Source organism: Maniola jurtina, chromosome 4 (genome assembly GCF_905333055.1).
Source record: "Maniola jurtina chromosome 4, ilManJurt1.1, whole genome shotgun sequence".
Classification (NCBI taxonomy): Eukaryota; Metazoa; Arthropoda; class Insecta; order Lepidoptera; family Nymphalidae; genus Maniola; species Maniola jurtina.
Window position 1 is genome coordinate 9,701,485 of NC_060032.1, and position 19,960 is coordinate 9,721,444.

Genomic DNA, 19,960 nt, shown 5'->3' on the forward strand with positions numbered 1-19,960 from the left:
CTTCGGTTCTTTGCGACATGCAGAACTTCGTGGACCCTGCTATCTGCTATCGAGAATGGTGTGGATTTCTCTTTATATCTGCAATTTTAACAACATAACAGTTTAACGATATAATCGTAAATCTGTGATAAAAGTAAGACTCCAGGCTCCAAAAAAATAGGCAATCAATATTCAATGTTAAAGGTTTTACTGTACAATTTACAAATCATACTCATTGCTCATTATTGCCATAGACTGCATGCATCCATCAGCCTGTACGAGTCCACTGCTGGACATAGGCCTTTCCAAGAGCGCTCCACCAGACTCGGTCCTCCACTTTCCTCATCCACCCGCTCCCCGCCTAGGGATCCTTGCCACGCCCGAGGCGCGGATCGAGGCTCCAGCCCTCATAAAAGGTTATGGTCACAGTCACTCGAAAATCGGCCAAGTGCGAATCGGAGTATGAACTTGCTCATGATCGTTACAGTGTATTCCTAAAAAGGATATTTTTACAGCCTATCGACCTCAATAGACGGCGAAAGTGTGACGTCACAAGTCTATTAGGGTTGTGGGCATGCCCATCGTGCCCTCAACGATGGATTCGCGCTTGGCTGCATGCAGCTCGTGTCGTGGCTGACCGGGCGCTCTCCACGCAGCTCTCCATCCGGCACAGTTCCTTCTTCCATGATACATAGATGGATTGATATGCCAATTTTTGGCGCAAAATCCTCACCGAGACACGCACTAAATAGCAACTTCTTATTTTACTGGACTTCTTCGCGTTTAGGTAATGTCCGACTGACTAGACTGGAGTGCTGCACCGGACCGGTCATAACTACTTTCACGAAAAATGTGTATAGGCTTCGCTTTGCTTTGTTTCGTATAAACAGTTTTTAATATCTTTGCTTTGACCATATTCTAAGGGCCGGCGCACATATGACGGAGCGCGGCGCAGAGCATGCGTGCGAAGTACTCTAATCGCGTGACACATTACGGGAATTTCTACAAGAGAATGCGCGAGCACGCGCGGGACTGCGCGGGGATGCGCGAGTATCCATACGGATGCACAATTGATTTTACATATTATTTCAATGAGGACAATGTCGATAATACTTTGACTGTGAAAAATGCTCTGCGCTGCGTTCCGCTATATTATGTGCGCCGCCCTTAAGGTTGAAATCTATAGAGCGCACTTTGACTTTGCTTAGACTTAAGTTCCAGTAAAAACGAGACAGACTTATGCCAGCGGTATAACGCTATCTCGTTTTGACAGTGTCTTAAGTCTGAGCTAAGTCAAAGTGCGCTCTATAGATCTCAGCCTTAGTTCTCTAAGTACTTTCTTTTCTTTTACCTACAGTGAGCTTGAGATTAGAATTTAAACAAGAATGTGGATGTGATTTTTATTTATTAATATAAAATTAGAAGCAACCATTATTACAGCGTACTATGTCATATTTCATTACCTTGTATAACTAGGTCTTAAAATTTACATAGCTTTTTTTCCCTTGACAGTGAAATTTAGAATACCATCATATAGTTACAAATAATAATAGATAGGTATAATTCTCAAAACAACTGTGAAAAAACAATTCCGAGAATTCTGATAAAGATAGTTTATAAAGAAATAAGCCTTAAGAGTATATAATTTTACTTTTAAGCTTATTTGAAGGCATCTTCCAATTAAATAAATAGGCCATATTCGGAATATTTCAAAACAGATCTAAAATACCCATTACACATTCAAGCTGTCCTAAGCTGCTTATTAGTTACTTCTGAGCATTAAGGTTTACATTCATATAAACTATCTTATGGTAAAAACACAAAGACCATGCTACATGAGACAGTATGATACATTAATAGTACATATATTTCTAGAGATATCTGTAAGTATGTTATAAAACCACTGTCTATGCAGCTATGCTTAGTTTTGCATGGACGAGCAGTAGTGGCAAGTATTTATGAGTATCTGAGCATGAAAATAATGATGTCACTATCATATAATGTTGCACTATTACTCAAATAACAATGTGTCTTACAAATGCTGAGTAATCTTTAGAACGTAGGTATATAATAGGCATACTTGTTAATATTTATCATTAACTACTTATATCTAAATATATAAAATTCAAATATATACAGAAATCTTTAGCATATAATATAACTGGTGAAAATAAAATCAATTTGAGAATATCCAAAAATTTTGAAACTGACAATATTAAAAGTTTAAGTAAATAATATTAAGTAGGTATATATATTTTTGGTGGTTTCATTTTTGGCCATCGAAAATAATTATTCCACATCTGGATTTAAGGTCACGAAAAATGACAATAACTATTAAATAAATATACAATCAAATGATAGTTACAAGTTATTATAGATTGACTACTAAGGCCCGAGCACCAAAGTTTGACATTTATAATGTGACTATAACTTTATTGTTACTGGCTAAAATGCACTGTTGTAGCAAGAATACAACAATTTCAGCCATTAACAACAATTGTGTTATGTGATTATCACAACTACAGTGTTAAGCATTGGTGTAAGGCCTACAGGAAACATTTTCTTGGATGTGACACATCTGGAATGACTATGGTAATCATTTCAAATTATATGTATACTGTAATCACAATTTCTTACATAATTTGCAGAGAAAGATAAAAGATGGAAGACAATTAAACTGGGCGGAATAGTCCATGAGTATCAATAATTGTTTTCCATGGTAGCTGGCTCCTGCCACTGCATTGATTTGCCAGCTTTTAGGCACTAGGAATGCCAGTCCAGTTGTGTCTATTACCCATATTCACAATCATTACTATGAGGTCTCACAGTGCTCGCGAACGCATAGTATAGGTTCCACCAATCAGATTACTGTGTCACGTCAATTTACAATGATCTGATTGGTGGAACCTATGCAATGTGGTCGAGCGCACTGTGAGACTCATAGTAATGACTGTGAATACCGGTACATATGTATCCTCTAATGAATCCTCTTACTACAAATACTATACAATGTGTAAAAGTTATAACTGCTACCCAAACAGGACCTTTCCACATGGTTTACCAATTATCTAAACTTACATTTTTTTTAATATAGTTAAAACTCGGAATGAGTGAATATAAAATGCCTGACCATATGAAATGCAGATTTTTAATAACTTAAATCAAAATTTTGACAAAAGGAGTGAGGCACTGGGTAATTATGATACAATGTTTTTATTTAAGATTTCTTTTTCCTAAAATAACATAATGAATGTTAAAACTTTTATTGATAAAACTCTAATTCTTAAAAACTCAACTTTTTATCACTAAATAATCACACAAAAGAATATAAACATTTAATTCTAATGCATTATAAAATGTAACATTATTTTATACATAAAAGAATACCAAATCAAATTATTGTTAAACAAAAGTTTTTGTTCTTTTTGTTAACAATTTTCAATCTGTAGCCTCTCACAAATTGTAAGCAATTACATCTGGCCTGTTAGGAAGCTAGCTTGAACAAAAGATTCACTCCAATTCTTAGCTTGTAATAAAACTGGCAATATTTACTTCTGGTATAATAACAAGAAAAATAGGACTTATCACCATAAATCCCACTTTACTATCAGTCCAGATGCAATCTGCTATTATCACGTAACTTTTGTTTGCTATCATGGAATGAGGCAGCAGATCAAGTTGTACTTCATAATTGGTTCATATATTAAATACTACCATGACAACATCTTTCAACAATGTGATGAAGCATTTCTTTTTATTTTGTCTTGCCTAACTCACACACCTGCATGTATTAATTAAGCAAATCACAAAAATAAAGATGAAAGATTTATCACTCCTATACATTTTTTTACACATTGATAAAATATTAAAATAACCATTACTTATAAATAGAATATTCAATTCAATGTAAAATAATAAGGGAACACCAATGTATTGCCAATATGAAAGATGCAGTGAAACCTAGCAAGCACAGTTGTCTCCATCCCTGTTGCGCCCATTGTCATTGGCATTCAACTTGATTTGATCTGGGAATTCATTGTAAAGCTCTGCCTCCGTCTCCTGCGCTAGGGCATTACGCGCTATAGTCTGGAATGCGAGTTCTACGTTCACGGCTTCTTTGGCACTCGTTTCAAAGTATGGAATATCATTTTTACTTTGACACCACTGCTGTGCACGTTTAGCAGACACCGCGCGGTTGTCCAAATCGACCTTGTTACCTAGTATAACGAATGGGAAATTTTCTGGATCGCGCGGAGATGCCTGTATCAGGAATTCATCTCTCCAGCTCTCCAAGGACTTAAACGTGTTGGGGGCAGTTACGTCAAAAACTAAGACGCAACAATCCGCCCCACGGTAGAACGCCACTCCTAATGATTGGAACCGCTCCTGTCCCGCAGTGTCCCAAATCTGCATTGTGACGATTCTATCGTCGACAATTACCTCTTTCGTGAGAAAATCTGCGCCTATTGTAGCCTTGTACTGATTGGAAAATTTCTTGTTGACAAACTGATTCATCAACGACGTTTTTCCGACACCACTATCCCCAAGGATAATAACTTTAAGAAGAACCTTTTTTCTTGAAGACATTATGCACGTAAAATTTATATAATTTGAGTAAAAATAAAAATAATAGTCACTCTTTGTCTGTAAGTACTTTTTGACATGCAACGAAATTGATAAAATGCGTCACCTGTTTGTAATGTTACCATAGATATGAAAAAAAAAACCCATTTGCCGGATCCACATGCTTGTGACCAATTACTCTGTGCAAACAGCAAGCATTTGCGTATGTTTGCCGACGCTTTGGAGCGTTCTGATTGGCAGGCAATCTCCGAATTACTGGTCTGTGGGCAAGCTATCTGTGGAGTTTGCCCATTGTTTGCCGATGCTTGCTGTTTGTTGTTTGCTACAAGTAATCTAATAGGCGCCAGCTTTAATCTTATTAGATTAGAGCACAGATTGCGTATTTGCTACGCTCTACGCCTCTCCACGGCGCTTTTCAAATCAGTTTCCATAATAAATTAGATAAATAAAGATGGATCGAGTATTCTGGTCATGGACGTATTATAACTATGGACCGATAATAAACTGAAAATGCGTGTCAATTATTTTTGTGTGCGTAAGTCATTTTGTCACTGTGTGCACCATCTAGGGCTGGGACGGCGAATTTGGGTATATCGATACCACATCAAAATTAATTTTCTATGTTACTACGACGGACTACGTGCAATATATACTTATCCATACTAATATTATAAATACGAAAGTGTATCTCAGTCTGTCTGTTAGCTTTTCACGGCCCAGTAGTTTAACCGATTTTGATGAAATTTGGTACAGAGTTAGTTTACACTCTAAGAGTGGGCATAGGCTACTTTTATCCCGAAAAAATCAAAGAGTTCCCATGGGATTCTTAAAAGCCCATCCGTTGTACCGATTTGTATGTACAGAGATAGCTTACGTTCTGGAAATTGACAACTTTTTACTTCAGAAAATTAAAGATTACTCATGGGATTTTTAAAAACCTAAATCCACGCGGACGATTATATATTCAGTAAAAACAAAAGTAAAATGAAACACTTTTCAAATAATTTAAATCAATTTATTACGTATTAGGTATTACTATTAACGTAGACATATTTTATGTACTTGCAATGTTATTTTTTGAGACGGAAAGTTTCTGGCAGCATTGAATATTAATTATTTACAATCTTCTGTAAAATATACATACATAAAATCTACACTCATATGTTTTAATTATGTACCTTTAGCAGCTGATACCTGTAAATTGGCCATTTCTCAGAAAATAAGTAAATACGTTCTGGTGCTTCTGGGATCTTGCTCTATTATAAAATAGAAAGCTCTTTAAACGTCAAGAATTCTAGGTCAACAAAATTATAGAGAGCTAGACATTGAAAACTGACTGAGGAAAATGTTCAAAACCTTCCTTTTGTTCAAAATTCAAAATTCAAAATTCAAAATGTTTTTATTCAATTAGACTTTTACAAGTTCTTTCGAATCGTCAAAAGCATCTACCACTGGTTCGGAATGCCTTTCCTACCGAGAAGAACCAGCAAGAAACTCGGCGGTTGCTCTTTTCAAAGATTTGATATACAATATTAATTATTAGCCAGCTCTCGAAGTGGTTTTCGTTTTTGTATAACCTGAAATTAAATGAATTTATTTATGTCTTGCTGTTACTAATTAAAAATGCAAAATTCCTTACGATGATAATAAAATTTAAGAAAACATCAGTAAAACATGAGAAATTATTTAAACTCAACTATTGTCAAATAAAGAAAAGTGTAATATTACTATATATTTATTAGTGGATAGGTACCTACATACAATTTGAAAGTGCTTAGTGCTTACTGGTTGATGGTATATAAGATATCCTTCAAATATAGTTGGTATTGCATCTGATTTCAATTTATTTATTTTTAAACCAGAAATATGTAGTTATATCAAGACTCTTCGAAATGTTTGGAGCATAGACGAGAATATTCCTTTGGCTCCCAGTTTTTTCGTTTTATGGCCCTGATCCACGCAGTTCTAAATTCAGGACATTTTGGAAATCTACAAAAGTAAGCAAATGTTATTTATACGATAAAAGACAAATTTGATTTTATCGATAAAGTGTGTACACATCACTACAAATGATGCCTAAAATAATTCATAAATTAAAATTAAATTGCGCTGTAAAACGTGATTTTTGTCAGTATTACACGAGATAATTACACTTATAACATGTAAATCTTTGATTTTTAGCGATTTTCGGAATAAAAGTCGCGGTTGGTATCGATGAAATAGTTATTAAAGACTTACCTATGAAAAGGCAATTCAGGAACTTGGACGCCTTCTTTCTCATATCTGGAGGCACAAAACACAGCGTCACACATTTGGTTTTTAGTTTTTATCTTAATTTTAATCCAGACTTTTGTGATTTTTAAAATTTTATAAAAACGCTGCATCAAATCCCAATGTTTTGTCTCCAAATGCTGACAACTACTGTCACCAGTTACACATACAGTGCGTTGTTGCCAGACTTATATGAGCTATCGCTTTCACCCGAACGGAGGTTCCCTGAAATAGACCGAGATAACAATACCTAGTTGACACATGGATGTACAAGAGCGGCAACAACCTATGACTACCTCTATTGTTTATATAATATCTCTATGATTCTGGTGGCTGACTAAACAAAATCTTCTTGACTTGACATCTATGATGGTCTGTGACGTCGTCTATTCTATGGTAGTTACATATCGATACCATAATACCATATCGATACCCTACTTCGATTAACAAGTTAGAGCGAGAGATCGGACCACATTGATAACCACAGACTGTAATAATAACCTGCGCTGCCATTGCGCTGCGCTGCTCATTGACGAAATCAAGATGATGTGTTGGTCGATTCCGGTAAAACTGCATATGAATCACTATTACAATCGCAATTGCTGGGATTGGCTGAATCTAAGGTATTCTTGTTCAACAATGCATTGTAGCTAATAGTGAGTGAGTATCAACCAATCAGAGGAGATTGCGATCGTGACATTGTAGCTGTCATTCTACCGCAATCGAGCTTCAAAATTCAAACTACAAGTAGTGGTCATATACCTAATCTGTGGCACTGTTACTGATTTGAGATTTCCGCAGCTGTGTTCGGAGTTCGGACTTCCGCAGATTTTCGTGTTTTATGAAACAGAGTTCTGGAATAGATTCAATACTAATTTGTCAAAAAAATGTATAAGTCGTAGTTTTTATGAGACTAATAATATCAGATGCGATTAAAGTAATGATTTCCTTCAAATAAAGTTAACCTTTATTGTTTCCGTTAAGCTAAGCTAAGAAGGAAGGTGAGGCCAATCTGAATCATGTTAGCCCGGTCGGTTATCGAAATTTTTAACTCTGCAACAGCTTTCTTCCGTTTGTAGAATGGAGAACAATTTAAGCCGCAGTGGAAGTCGCTCGAGCTCCGCTTGCGAATTAGAGAAGGACCTAAGCGATTTGGAAATCATGAAAACTAGGACGAATCGACGTAATGTACTAGTTCGGCCTCAACCAGCACGAAAAGCAAAACGAATCAGATTTTTTCGAAATGGTGATAAATTTTATTCAGGAGTCATAATTCCAGTCTTGCCAGAGAGATACAGGTAAGAACCGAAGATGCAGCATGTATGTACTACCTTTATAACCATCTTGTATACCACCTACTTCACTTTCACTTTCCTATTTGAAACCAATTTGATTCTTTTGTGTTGTAAGCTGTGTACTTAATTTGGCAACTTCCTGGCATCCAAAAACTAGCTAATCATTTGCAAACAATGTACATATTATATAGGTACTTTATTATTTCTATTAAGAATAATTCACACCAGTTTTTGGTGTCTAACAGCTTGCCAGTAACTGGTTGTTATATTAGTTAATATGAAAATTCAGTGGGTTTATAAATACGCAAATTATATGACTTGTTATTACAAATATGTTAATGTATAATAACTGGTGAAGCTGATTACTGTTTATTAAACACATTGAATGCTCTTAACAATGAGTCACAGTATAAATTGTTAGGTCAATAGCTTATTTGAATACTTTTATATGTTATAGGCTGGAGGTGGTACTAAATTATACTATTTCTTTGTTTTAGGTCTTTTGACAGTTTAACCGCAGATTTAACTAGGGTATTAGTTGATAATGTAACATTGCCAAGCGGTGTTAGAACAATTTATTCACTAGAAGGTAGAAAAGTAAGTAAATACTTTTTTTCATAGTCACTATGATTCAAATGGAAAGTCATTGGCAATTGGTACTTTGTAACAAAATTTTAACTCTTCCGACAATTTTTTTTTTAATTTAAATTTCATAATCAATTAAATTAGTTAATTTTCAAAAACTACATCATGTGTGTAAAAAGTAAGCAAAACAAAAAATATATATCATTTATATTTATAACTGATATTTTATGCTTATGGTCTTTATATTTTGGAATAGATAGTATTTTTTATACAGTAATGTTATGATGCACTTTTTACTGAGTACCCTTTAAATGAAATTTAGTGCCAATTTTTTGATCGCCAGATAAACTAATTCAGCAATTAATTTGACTTTGACAGATTTCCTCTACAAAAACTGTCAAAATTGTAAATTTATTTCTTAGATAAAAGTTATAGGCTAGTCAGCTATTTAATGCTGTTGTATTTTGCTGTCAACTGCCACTTAATTTTTGTTCGAAAAACCCCTATTTATTAAGTTTTGCTCATAAGTTAACAGCTTTATTTAAAAATAAGTGAGATAAATAAATAAAGGCATATCTATTATAATAAAATAAAATAACATAACATTTTATGTCACCTATATTATTTTCTATAATCACCAGATTGGAAAGCTTGATGATCTTGAAGATGGACAATCATATGTGTGTAGTGGTTTTGGAGAACCTTTCAAGCGTTTAGACTACGAGGCCAGTGCAGTCACACCACAGTCTTTCAGACTTAGTGGACCTGAATCCCTTAATGACAGCGCCAGTCCATCTCCTGCTAGAGCCAATAACAGGCTGTCTCGATATTTGCAGGTAATTCTCCAATCTGTGTGAATAATTGCCCAATTGTAACGTTATTTAGGACTTCGTCTGTGTTGGTGTTGGCTGGCGGGCGTGCTCTGCCTTTTTGGAGTGTTTTTTTTGTTAAAACTGACTGGAAAGCGCTCTAAGGGGGTGCCGTGCGTATGTCAGCGAGCGCCGGCACAGACGGGTCCATACTTGTATAGTTTAACTAACTTGTTACAAATAATTACAAACTTGACATTGGCTAATCTTTGTAAAGCCAGACGAAAGAGAAAAAAAAAAGTTATTTATGAGCTTATAGATTATACACACCTTTTTGTATCAACATTTTAAGTTTTTTTTTTTTTGTAAACTGTCATTTGTGTTTTGTGGTGCAATTAAGTGTATACATATTATATACATGTTTGTTATTGTTATCATTTATTGTTTTTCATTAGAGTTCTCACACACTAGTAGCCCAAATCCAAGACTGGCTGCAAACCAGTTCTATGAAACTTTTCATTTATTCGCTTGTAAAAGTCTAATTGAATAAAAATACTTTGAATTTGAATCGATTACTTGGTCATTTAGTCCAGTAGGACATGTCATAATTCCATTTCCTTTATGTCATGTCATAATCTTTCTTACAAAAGTGTAAAATGGTTGTGAACTTGGGCTACTTAGTGTATAAGATCCTTAAATCTTAATGGGAGACTATTGCAATGCTGTGTATGACTATAAATGGTAATGATTTATAATAGCATGACATGGTAATTATGGCATCTGATTTTGTTTCAGACAAATGGTAGCAATTCTACTGGTAATGAGACTCCAAGAGTAAGCCCTGCAGGAGATAATGTTGTCCGACCGCGCATAGTTACTATTATTAGGAATGGAGTGAAACCCCGCAAGGTAAATTAGTTAACCAAGCTATGGTAGGAGGCGCCATACTGCTTCTAAGATGGTCTGCTAACTGACACAGCATCCACTAACCAGCAGGATATTATCTATCTCCATTCCAAATTTCAGCCAAATCCGTCTGGTAGTTTTTGCTGTGTGAAGGAGTAACAAACATACACATATACACACAAACTTTGGCCTTTATAATATTAGTTTGATGTGATGAGACAATCTATAAGTACAGTCAGTAATTATATGTTTATATAGATATATCATCTTACAGGTTTGCAGATTGCTGTTGAACAAACGCAACAGTCCAACTCTGGAGCATGCCTTGGCGGCAATCACTGAATGCATCAAGCTGGACACCGGCTGTGTGAGGAAAGTATTTACACAGTCTGGCACCCCTGTTACTGCATTAAACCAATTTTTCGAAGAGGAACATGTATTTTTCGCTTATGGAAACGAAAGGTATAATAATAATTATTAATTTTATTAATGGTTAAATAATTTCAAAGTGCACTAAGAATCTATACAATTTAATATCCTACCATGACTATGTTTCAAAATAACCTTCAATTTTACTCTTTATCAAAACTTAATCATGACGTTAATCTCGCGTGGGAAGATAGAATAATTTGTATTCTAATAATATTGCCTGATTTCATGAACAACTACTAACAACGTTTACTAAGAATGTTTATTTTCTATAAATTTTTTGTTGGCAGAGTCAATCAAGAAGACTTTGAACTCGAATTTGAAGAAAGTAAGGCTGTTTTACAATGTAGGAAAATTAAATATAACTCAGTTACTAGAAATGCAAGGTAATTAGTTTATATTTAGGCTATTAATAATAATCATTTATATAAAAACTAGATATGGCTCGCAATTCCTAAATGGATTCCAATTAAGTTTTTTAAAATATCCTGTAGTTTAAAATTCTTTGTTTATCTGGGATAAAAATATTATCTATGTCATTCTCCTATATCCATGCAAAAAATCACATGGATGAATATATGCCGGAGCAACTACATGTGACAATGCAGCGAGCAACAAATGGCAACATTAATTTCGCGGCCTTATCAAGGCTTCAGCATTTTAATTCCTCCTAGCACAAGCTTTACGCTTAGTTGGAGAGGAAAGGGGAATGTTAGTCATGATTAAAATGGCTAATATATATATATTTTTTTTAATTTATATATTATGCTCTGCATATATTTTAATTTCGTTTTAAATTATTGTAGCATGCAGTCATATGGTATGCTATGGAAAAGGACTTTTTTACTCTTTATTTTTTTTGAGAATTTTACCCTTTCAAAGCTCTTTTTTATCATCAAAAAAAGAAGTGAACCATTGTTATCTGTTCAGAACGGGTCCTAAGCCCCGTATGCCAGTGAAAGCGAGCGGCGCGGCGCGCAAGAAGAGCGAGGGCGGTGCGGCCGGCGATGCAGACACTAATGGCGACGCCTCAGCTCTCGCCAACCTGCTGCCGCAACCACTGCGCCTCAAGTACAGCGTTGGCAAAATTATCGGTGAGTGTATAGTGTGTATGCGCGCGAAAGTGCGTGCTTGTGTGTGTTGTGTGACGAACATGTGGTCTGGTATATATTATTCTGTGTTAGTAGTCACAATGCATATCAATCGATTGCGATTGTTAAGCAATGTTGACCGCAAGGGTGACTGACTGGAGGTCCGAATTTGGCTTTTTATTTCGGCCGGTTTATTAATATATTCATTAAATTTACAGGTGATGGCAACTTTGCTGTTGTTAGGATGTGCAAGGACAAAGCTTCCGGAAAGGAATATGCACTCAAAGTTATCGACAAAGCAAAGTGCAAAGGCAAAGAACACTATGTAGAAGCTGAGGTATTATATTTATATTTTAATAGAAAATATACACCACTACTTTTTAACTACCATAAAGGGTGAACACAGAAAACGTTTTTTGTTTTAAATGTGCAATCAGATATTTTTACTTTAATATAACAGTGTAGTTAAAGTTTTATTTTTAAAATATAAATAAATTTATGGACACAATTGATTATACCTACTTACGCTACGAATAAGAAACATCATATTGTCAATGCCGGACACTAGGATTAGGACACTATTTAAATTTTTTGAACTGCATAAATGTGTTACTTGTCGAATTCTGAGTAATCAGATTTTTTATGGTAATTAAAACTTAGTGGTGTATAATATTAAAAACTATAAATACTTTTTTAATTCTATTATAGGTACGAGTTATGAGAAAACTTTGTCATCCACGCATAGTCTCCCTCATTGAAGATCAAGACAGTCCAGAATGGCTATTCCTTATCATGGAATTAGTTGGCGGTAGGTGTCTTGAGAGTTACATATTTTACTCCTCAATAATTTCCAAATAACATTCATAAATAACAGCTGTCATATAAAATACATTATTACTAATTATAAGAATATTTTCAAATATACCCTATTAAATACAAATCATAAAAATAATGTCTTATTCCAAAGTTTTAATATGATTTTTTATTTAAAAACAGCAGTATGTACATAAAAAGAATATATAAAACAGTTATGTGCAACAGATAATAGGGCCTTTTTAAATTACTTGGAAATTATTTTTATCATTCTAATTTTGAAATACAAGATATTGATCTTCAAAGTGCTTTTAAAATCTGATATAAAAATTTTATATAACAAGATTCATACTCTGGTTTAGAAAAAATAAAAGAATACAATATGTTATATTATTTTTAGGTGGCGACTTATTCGATAGTATCGCAGCTGCTTCTAAATTTTCCGAGCCCCAAGCGCGTTTGCTAATAGGTCACCTAACATCAGCTATTGCATATCTACACTCGCTTTCAATCGTGCATCGAGACATCAAGCCCGAAAACCTATTGGTAAGCCCTTCATTAAAAGTATAGATTGTTACGGCTATACTCACGTATTTAGTCGACGTAAGCCCGACTAGTTTCGAACCCATTCATAAACCCTTCATTAAACTTTAAACCCATTCAAAATCTTAACAAAATCATAAAAGGCTTCTTCCCTTATGTAGGTACTATTCCTCATTTGTGAATCCTTTGGCATATCAGTCACGATCAGAAACGATATTACAGATTCTCTTAAACAGTTTGGCTAATTGTTGTAATCGGAGTTGTATACTGTTACATGAAGACCTGTAGAAGTGTATAGTTGACACATGCTCTAGACTCTGGTTGTTTGTCGCGCTGATTGTATTGCGTTTTGTAATGCAACTCAATATTCAGTATTGTGCCAAGTTTTTTCTGGTTCTTCATGCAAGGAATCGCATTCCGAATCGGAACATGCACATGTACTCAATGATTAGACTATCAAAACTCCAAAAGCACTTTGTAAAAGTTTAGTTGCATATAAAATCTTTCTATTTCTATGGTATCTGTGCATGCATTATGCAGGAGAAGGTAGCTTAAAGAGATAATATTATTTCTAAAATATTACTTGTTTGTATTCCAGGTGGATATTAGCCCTGATGGTAGTATACGTGGCTTAAAGTTGGCGGACTTTGGGCTAGCCGTGGAAGTATGGCGGCCGTTGCACGCAGTCTGCGGCACCCCTACATATGTCGCTCCGGAAATCCTGCTCGAAACTGGGTATGGGCTGAAGGTAAGCTAAGCTTAATAAAACAATAGGTATAGCGGATTCTGTTGTACACACTACTAAATTGACAGGTCTACACTCATTGATTTGACATTGGTTGGTTCTACATTGCTGCTTCACTGAGTAATATTAAAATAACTTTTCATGGAAAACCTTAAATGGATTAAAAATAAATTTCAAATGAGCTAGGTGGCTATCATAGTGTTATACACTGAGCGAACTGGTAGGCAGGTCTCCTCTCAGATAATATTTGAACTGAATCAATTTGATAAGACATTCAGACATTCAAAAGATGTGAAGTCTGCTAAAAATAGAAGTGTTGTCCACAGATAGACGTATGGGCGGCTGGTGTGATACTGTACATCCTGCTTTGCGGATTCCCTCCATTCTCCTCCCCCGACGGCGACCAGGAGAAGCTGTTCGACGCGATCCTGTCCGCGCGGCTGGAGTTCCCCGCGCCGCACTGGGAGCGCGTGTCGGCGGGCGCCATCGACCTCATCGCGAACATGCTCCGGCCGCAGCCCGCGCTGCGCTTCGACGCCGAGGATGTGCTCGATCATGCGTGGATGTCGGTGAGCACATGCTTTGCGGATTCCCTCCATTCTCCTCCCCCGACGGCGACCAGGAGAAGCTGTTCGAGGAGTTGTTAGCTATCTCTGTACCAAATATCATCAAAATCGGTAAAGGATGAGCCATGAAAAACGACCATTTAACGGTGATAAAAGAAAACAGAAACAACGAAATTAAAAAATATCATCATTACTCTTCTATAAATCGTACTGCATTTACTTTTTCATCTAAACTGCATCAAGACTTCATTACTATTCACCATGGTGATATCGTAGTAGAGTGTGAAGTGTTCATTGGAAAATTTTGTTTTGTTTCCAGGATGATTATGATGAAACCTGTGACTTCCGCACTTGGTACGACGACGACGACTCGTCATAGCGCACAGACGCCCGCCAAGCGCCCGCGACGGCCCCTTGACAGAGACGTTTCAAACTGAACCGAATCGAACACGCGATGGAAAGGCGGCTTCTAAAAGTTGGATATTAGCAGGCGTTACTTTGGCGAAATTTGATATGTGTAATATATACGGGAACAATATGCTTAATTTGCTATAATCCGCTAAAACAGAAAATCTGTATGGTACAACATGCAGCATGCAGTATGCACCGCCTGCCCTCCCACTGCATTTGACAGCTCTGGTTCCTCTGACCTCTATAGCCGGTTGGGCTGGTTCACTTATACGCCATCAGTTGGAATAAATTGGCAGTGTGGATCCGTATTGCATCTTGCATGTTGTACCACAAGGATTTGTATATTTTAGCGGATAACAGCAAATTAACCATATTGTTCCTTATAACTGCCAAACGTTGTATGACAAGGGACTATGAAGGTATTCATTGCAAACCATGCGTTGCAGTCGCATGCGGTCGGTTTCAAGCACTGAAGTTGTGCTTCGTTCGTTCAGTTCCTTGTATTTCAAAAAAGTTCAGTACTACCACTTTTATAAGTTACGGCGATGTACTTGCGCAGAAATCCTATTTTTGAATGGCTCGAAAACATCTCTGCAAATCATAGCCCACTGCGCGCGTCCGTCCGCTATTGGTTGTAGTCTACGCGCCATGTTTAGTATGCGCGTTATTATGAGCACGAGTCGTTGTTCTTGTGTTTAAAATCTTAACATAAAGCAATAAGAACCGTATTTCATTGGTCATAGCGTTACGTGGAGCTTTTCTGCAGTAACTAATTTTGCCGATACGGCGTAATAAAAGTGGTAGTATTGTACACAGGTACGTCCTAGTTTATTGTGACATCCTGTCGTGCCGTTTCTGTCACGTGTTCTATGCTTTGGGCTTCAGTATTCGCTACTGTCTGCGCTTTGCGCTAACAGCTACGCAAGCCTTCATGTCAACACCAATACCAAAGTTATTCCATAATGTATGTAAGGTTTTTTTATACAAGTTCCCAACTATGTAAACAACAATGGCTGCAAATTAAAACTATATATGATTATTAATCAATTTTATATATGAATTTATTATTGCAGATTTAATGCCTTTTTTTATAGTTTTAATTTCAAATACTGAAAAATCTTATTAGTATCTTTTTTTTACTTAGACAAGAATGTGAGAGTCCCAAATACTAAGTGACTGTATTTAGACATTTGCTGTATGGATAAAATATAATGGATGGAATGGGCATATATGGAAATTTCTCTTAATACTTTAGAAAGAGATGTATTGTGCCAGTTAAAATTGTAATTAAAAAAATATTTGTTTACATAGTTGACAATTTCTATGAAATCAAGGTGTAATATAAAAAATTGTTGAAAAAATACTGCATGTGTGTTCAATTTTCAATATCAAGAATACATTTTCAACCAAATTACAGTGGTGCAGTCATTGTTAATGCTCCAGGTTTTATACTGATGATGATATCACACTCTCTGATAGATATAAAATATAATATGTAATAATTATTATGTAAAATGATCATCAAATGAATTCTCTTATTTATTTTCAGTAAATTAATTATTTCTTTAAGAGGTCTAGCCTTTAGTTAGTATTTATGTGGCTGTAAAACCAGTTTTTATTTAGTATTATTTAGATTAATTTTCTACAATCGGCCAATAAATTTAAATGCATTTAATTATATTTTTTTGGCAAAAAAAAAAAACGATCTCTATAATTGCGTAGTAGGTCAGTAGGTATATAATTTTTAGATGTACACACAATGTTTATTTTCGGCATAAATATAAGGAGCTTAATATATTAAACCTTTCCTAGTGGCCTACTGCAACATGAGAGGAAAGCTGAAGTGAAATAAATGGCCGAAATTGAGAACTATTTGCTAAGTAATAATATTGATAAGGCTTTCATTTTAAAAGCTTTGGGTTCTTTAATGGTGCATATCTTTGAAGGTAAAGGCAACTAGATTTAAAACCCTACGTTGTTAAATTTTTAAGTTAATTATTTTTTGTCACAACATATTTTTAAGTGTTTGTTTGAACAGCAACCCTAAAAACGTTTGGTATATAATATTAAAACACTGCATTTTGGAAATCCTTATTCCTTTATTGCCTGGCAGTTACTGAAAACCTAATTTAGTTTACATGAAGAAAATTTTAAGTAAAAATTACGTAAAAAGCTGAGAGTAAGTGTAAATGTAATATTTAAGGTATGGTGTTTTGTAACACTTAAGTTATAATAAATTTTATTAATTGATATTTTTTGCAACAGATTGCTTTGCTGCTTTAAGATAAACAGCCTACTTTACGACTTCAATTTGGATGAAAAAAGTTTGGTAGTTTTAAAAAGTGCAGTGAACTTTATCTTAGTGCCAAATTAATAATGATTTAATCCAATTTTATCAAAATTTACTTTCAACCAAACTTTTAACTTAATAATCTTAAATGTACTAAGAGTTTTATGTTAATAGTGCCTTTTTGTAGTTCCTTTTAATTAAATATTCATACACCTGTCACCATAATGCATGTAAAGATTAACATTATTAGACTGATACACATTCCTTTAATTTCTTAAATAGTAATATATCCTATGCCCTATGAATTTGATATGTGCCCAAAAAGCTTTTCTTATTAGATTGAAACTTTGTCTTGTTTTATCCTGTATTATAATGAAACTATTTAAAGATTTATTTGCTTACATAATAAATTATTTATTATAAAAATGTTTTGTTTAAATTTATTTCTTTTCATATACTTATTTAATTGTAAAAATAATAATATGACTCCTGCCACAATTTTTTTTTATTGCTTAATTTGTAGGCAAATTAATTTCAAACAAAACATTAAATAATTATTCTATTATAATATCATAGGTGTATAAATAATGTGATTTGGAAATAAATTGTAATCAAAATATCAAATTGTTAAACTGCATAGATATGTTTTGGAAGTTATTTTTGCTTAGATTAGAGGAGAGTTAGCTAAAGATCTAAAAACTGTGTTATTGCACTAAGAGGCAAGTTTTTGATATTTGTATGCCATTTTAATAAAGAGAGCTTGTTCTATTTGAGATATTTATTTTATAAATTATTTAAGAACATATCCTGTGAGAAGAAATCCACTGGATCCATTCATCATTACTTCTGGATGTGTTCTTTCAGGCAAGATCTGCAACAAAACATTTTATTTCAGAACTAAGGTATGTCATACAACCTTATAATCACACACACATTGCTTAACACAAACATTGCTTAAAATAATAAAACTTAATTAGGAAGTAACTTTAATATATTATTGCTATGAACCATTATTATGAATGAATAAAAATAATTTATTATGATTAATTAGGTGGTGCAATTATATAATAATGCCAAAAGAGCAAAAGGTTGGTAAAAATACAAACCTGATAGTTTCTCAGCCAATTACAAGTCAATCTTAAAGCAGCCATGTTGCTCATAGACTTCAGTGTCATATATAAGCTTTGCAATGGTTCAGCTACACTGTAATAAATAACAAATGGTCTTCCTGGCTTAACAAATGGTACAAGCTCCAGAAATATATTTTGAGGATCTTCCTTACTTACTATAACTAAAGAATCTACTTTATTTGTCAAGATCTCAGATGCAGCTATATTATCAAAGTGCCATTTAGGCTTTTTCCTAAACATGTCACTTGCATCAGTATCTCCATCTTTAATTTCAGAACCAATGATCTGGGATTCATCAATCTTAGGTACCAACATTTCATTCGCACCATGGTCTCCATCTTTAATTTCGCAATCAATGATTTGGGATTCATCAATCTTAGGTATTTTACTTAAATGTTTAATGCATTCAGAAGCTTTCCTCTTTAGGTTTGATTCACTTTCCAATACTGCTTCACATTCTTGTTGAGTATGGGTATCACAACCTTGGTATACTTGCCTCAAGACTGAATACACATTTACAGATAGACATTTCTTAAGATGATCAGGATCAAAATTCATAGCTAATAGGGCCTGTTTCTGTGACATATTTCCTGGGTGCATCTGAATTAATTTTCCTGTAGCCTCTGATCCCATTGTACTCAACAATGCAGCTGCAAGTAAACCATTTGAACCTGAATCATAAAGCAAATGATTTCCTTCACTACTGATGTTTGATAATGTTATTATTTGGGACAAAGTGTCTATGCGAATACCTTGTACCTTACTTGGGTCCAACTTGTATAGTATTTCAGTGATAATTCTCAAGTTTGGTCTTAATATTTGAATATATTCAAAATATTTTTTCTCCTTTTTCTTCAAATATTTTTCTTGTGAGAATTCAGTTTTATTGTGAAATGTATTTGAATTAGTTATTAAAGTCTCAACAATATCAGATGCTCTCGTGGAATCGCTCTTTAAATCGCTAATTTCTGTGGCTGACAATTTTTGTGATTGACCATCGTCATAAATGTTCCTGTTATCGGCTCCTGACATCGATGCTCCTGATGCTTTTAATCCTATCTCTTCTATTAGGTTAGCAGCTTCTTCTGTTAATTCTAAATCAAATTCCTTACGTCTCTTTGTGCCTCTGCATATCATTCTAAAAGTAGAAAAGAACTTGCAACCCACAATTCCTGTTAAATTTAACGTATCTTTCCCAACGCTTACCGTAGAGTTCGCCTTATTGAATTTATGTAATTTTTTGTAATTCTGTTTTTGTATAACGATGTATTCACCAACTTGAATTGTATTATTACACATATTGATGTTCAAGGAACAAATTTGTAAATCGCATGAAAATAGATCAATCTAATCGCACCAGATTATTTATTTCAGGTTATATCCGTGGGTTATATTTGAGGTTATGTAAATAACATCGTTGCGTTGACTGTTGTTTTTGGTGGTTGTCACAGATCACTACATACAGTCTAAAGTGGTTGTTTGACAACATCAAAATTCAAACATGACAATGACA

The 19,960-nt window shown here is 34.5% G+C and overlaps 3 protein-coding genes and 1 long non-coding RNA gene across 5 annotated transcripts; 1 reads left to right on the plus strand and 3 right to left on the minus strand.

Moving 5' to 3' along the window:
* Positions 1–1,367: 1,367 nt before the first annotated feature.
* Positions 1,368–4,690, minus strand: LOC123864913 (ras-related protein Rab-7a). Its single transcript, XM_045905660.1, has one exon. The coding sequence runs from the start codon at positions 4,564–4,566 to the stop codon at positions 3,940–3,942; it is 627 nt and encodes a 208-aa protein (XP_045761616.1). The 5' UTR covers positions 4,567–4,690; the 3' UTR covers positions 1,368–3,939.
* A 1,567-nt stretch (positions 4,691–6,257) lies between these two features.
* LOC123864914 lies at positions 6,258–6,862 on the minus strand. The gene is made up of 2 exons (XR_006795861.1): positions 6,802–6,862; positions 6,258–6,552 (listed from the first exon to the last, which is right to left on the minus strand). It is a non-coding gene; the product is annotated as an uncharacterized LOC123864914 (long non-coding RNA).
* A 748-nt stretch (positions 6,863–7,610) lies between these two features.
* LOC123864911 (serine/threonine-protein kinase GA29083) lies at positions 7,611–18,085 on the plus strand. The gene is made up of 14 exons (XM_045905657.1): positions 7,611–7,835; positions 7,914–8,132; positions 8,627–8,726; positions 9,356–9,550; positions 10,319–10,432; positions 10,704–10,891; positions 11,149–11,244; positions 11,789–11,952; positions 12,168–12,286; positions 12,658–12,757; positions 13,163–13,308; positions 13,904–14,053; positions 14,377–14,619; positions 14,936–18,085. Exons 2-14 carry the CDS (start codon positions 7,915–7,917, stop codon positions 14,993–14,995), a joined length of 1,893 nt encoding a protein of 630 aa, XP_045761613.1. The 5' UTR covers positions 7,611–7,835; position 7,914; the 3' UTR covers positions 14,996–18,085.
* Positions 17,330–19,887, minus strand: LOC123864912 (tRNA (adenine(58)-N(1))-methyltransferase non-catalytic subunit TRM6). Of its 2 annotated transcripts, XM_045905659.1 has the most exons (3): positions 19,654–19,887; positions 18,424–19,585; positions 17,330–18,188 (listed from the first exon to the last, which is right to left on the minus strand). In XM_045905659.1, exons 2-3 carry the CDS (start codon positions 19,582–19,584, stop codon positions 18,108–18,110), a joined length of 1,242 nt encoding a protein of 413 aa, XP_045761615.1. In that variant the 5' UTR covers position 19,585; positions 19,654–19,887; the 3' UTR covers positions 17,330–18,107. The 2 variants fall into 2 exon arrangements, with proteins under 2 accessions (XP_045761615.1, XP_045761614.1); XM_045905658.1 differs by having other exon boundaries at positions 18,424–19,887.
* Between the last annotated feature and the right edge of the window lie 73 nt (positions 19,888–19,960).

Excerpts from the sequence above, each read along its gene's own strand:
- LOC123864913 (XM_045905660.1), bottom strand. The coding sequence starts at position 4,566 with ATGTCTTCAAGAAAAAAGGTTCTTCTTAAAGTTATTATCCTTGGGGAT.
- LOC123864911 (XM_045905657.1), top strand. The coding sequence starts at position 7,915 with ATGGAGAACAATTTAAGCCGCAGTGGAAGTCGCTCGAGCTCCGCTTGC. Across the intron at positions 9,551-10,318 it reads GGCTGTCTCGATATTTGCAG|ACAAATGGTAGCAATTCTAC; the intron begins GTAATTCTCCAA and ends ATTTTGTTTCAG. Across the intron at positions 10,433-10,703 it reads ATGGAGTGAAACCCCGCAAG|GTTTGCAGATTGCTGTTGAA; the intron begins GTAAATTAGTTA and ends ATCATCTTACAG.
- LOC123864912 (XM_045905658.1), bottom strand. The coding sequence starts at position 19,746 with ATGTGTAATAATACAATTCAAGTTGGTGAATACATCGTTATACAAAAA. Across the intron at positions 18,189-18,423 it reads ATTGGCTGAGAAACTATCAG|ATCTTGCCTGAAAGAACACA; the intron begins GTTTGTATTTTT and ends GTTTTGTTGCAG.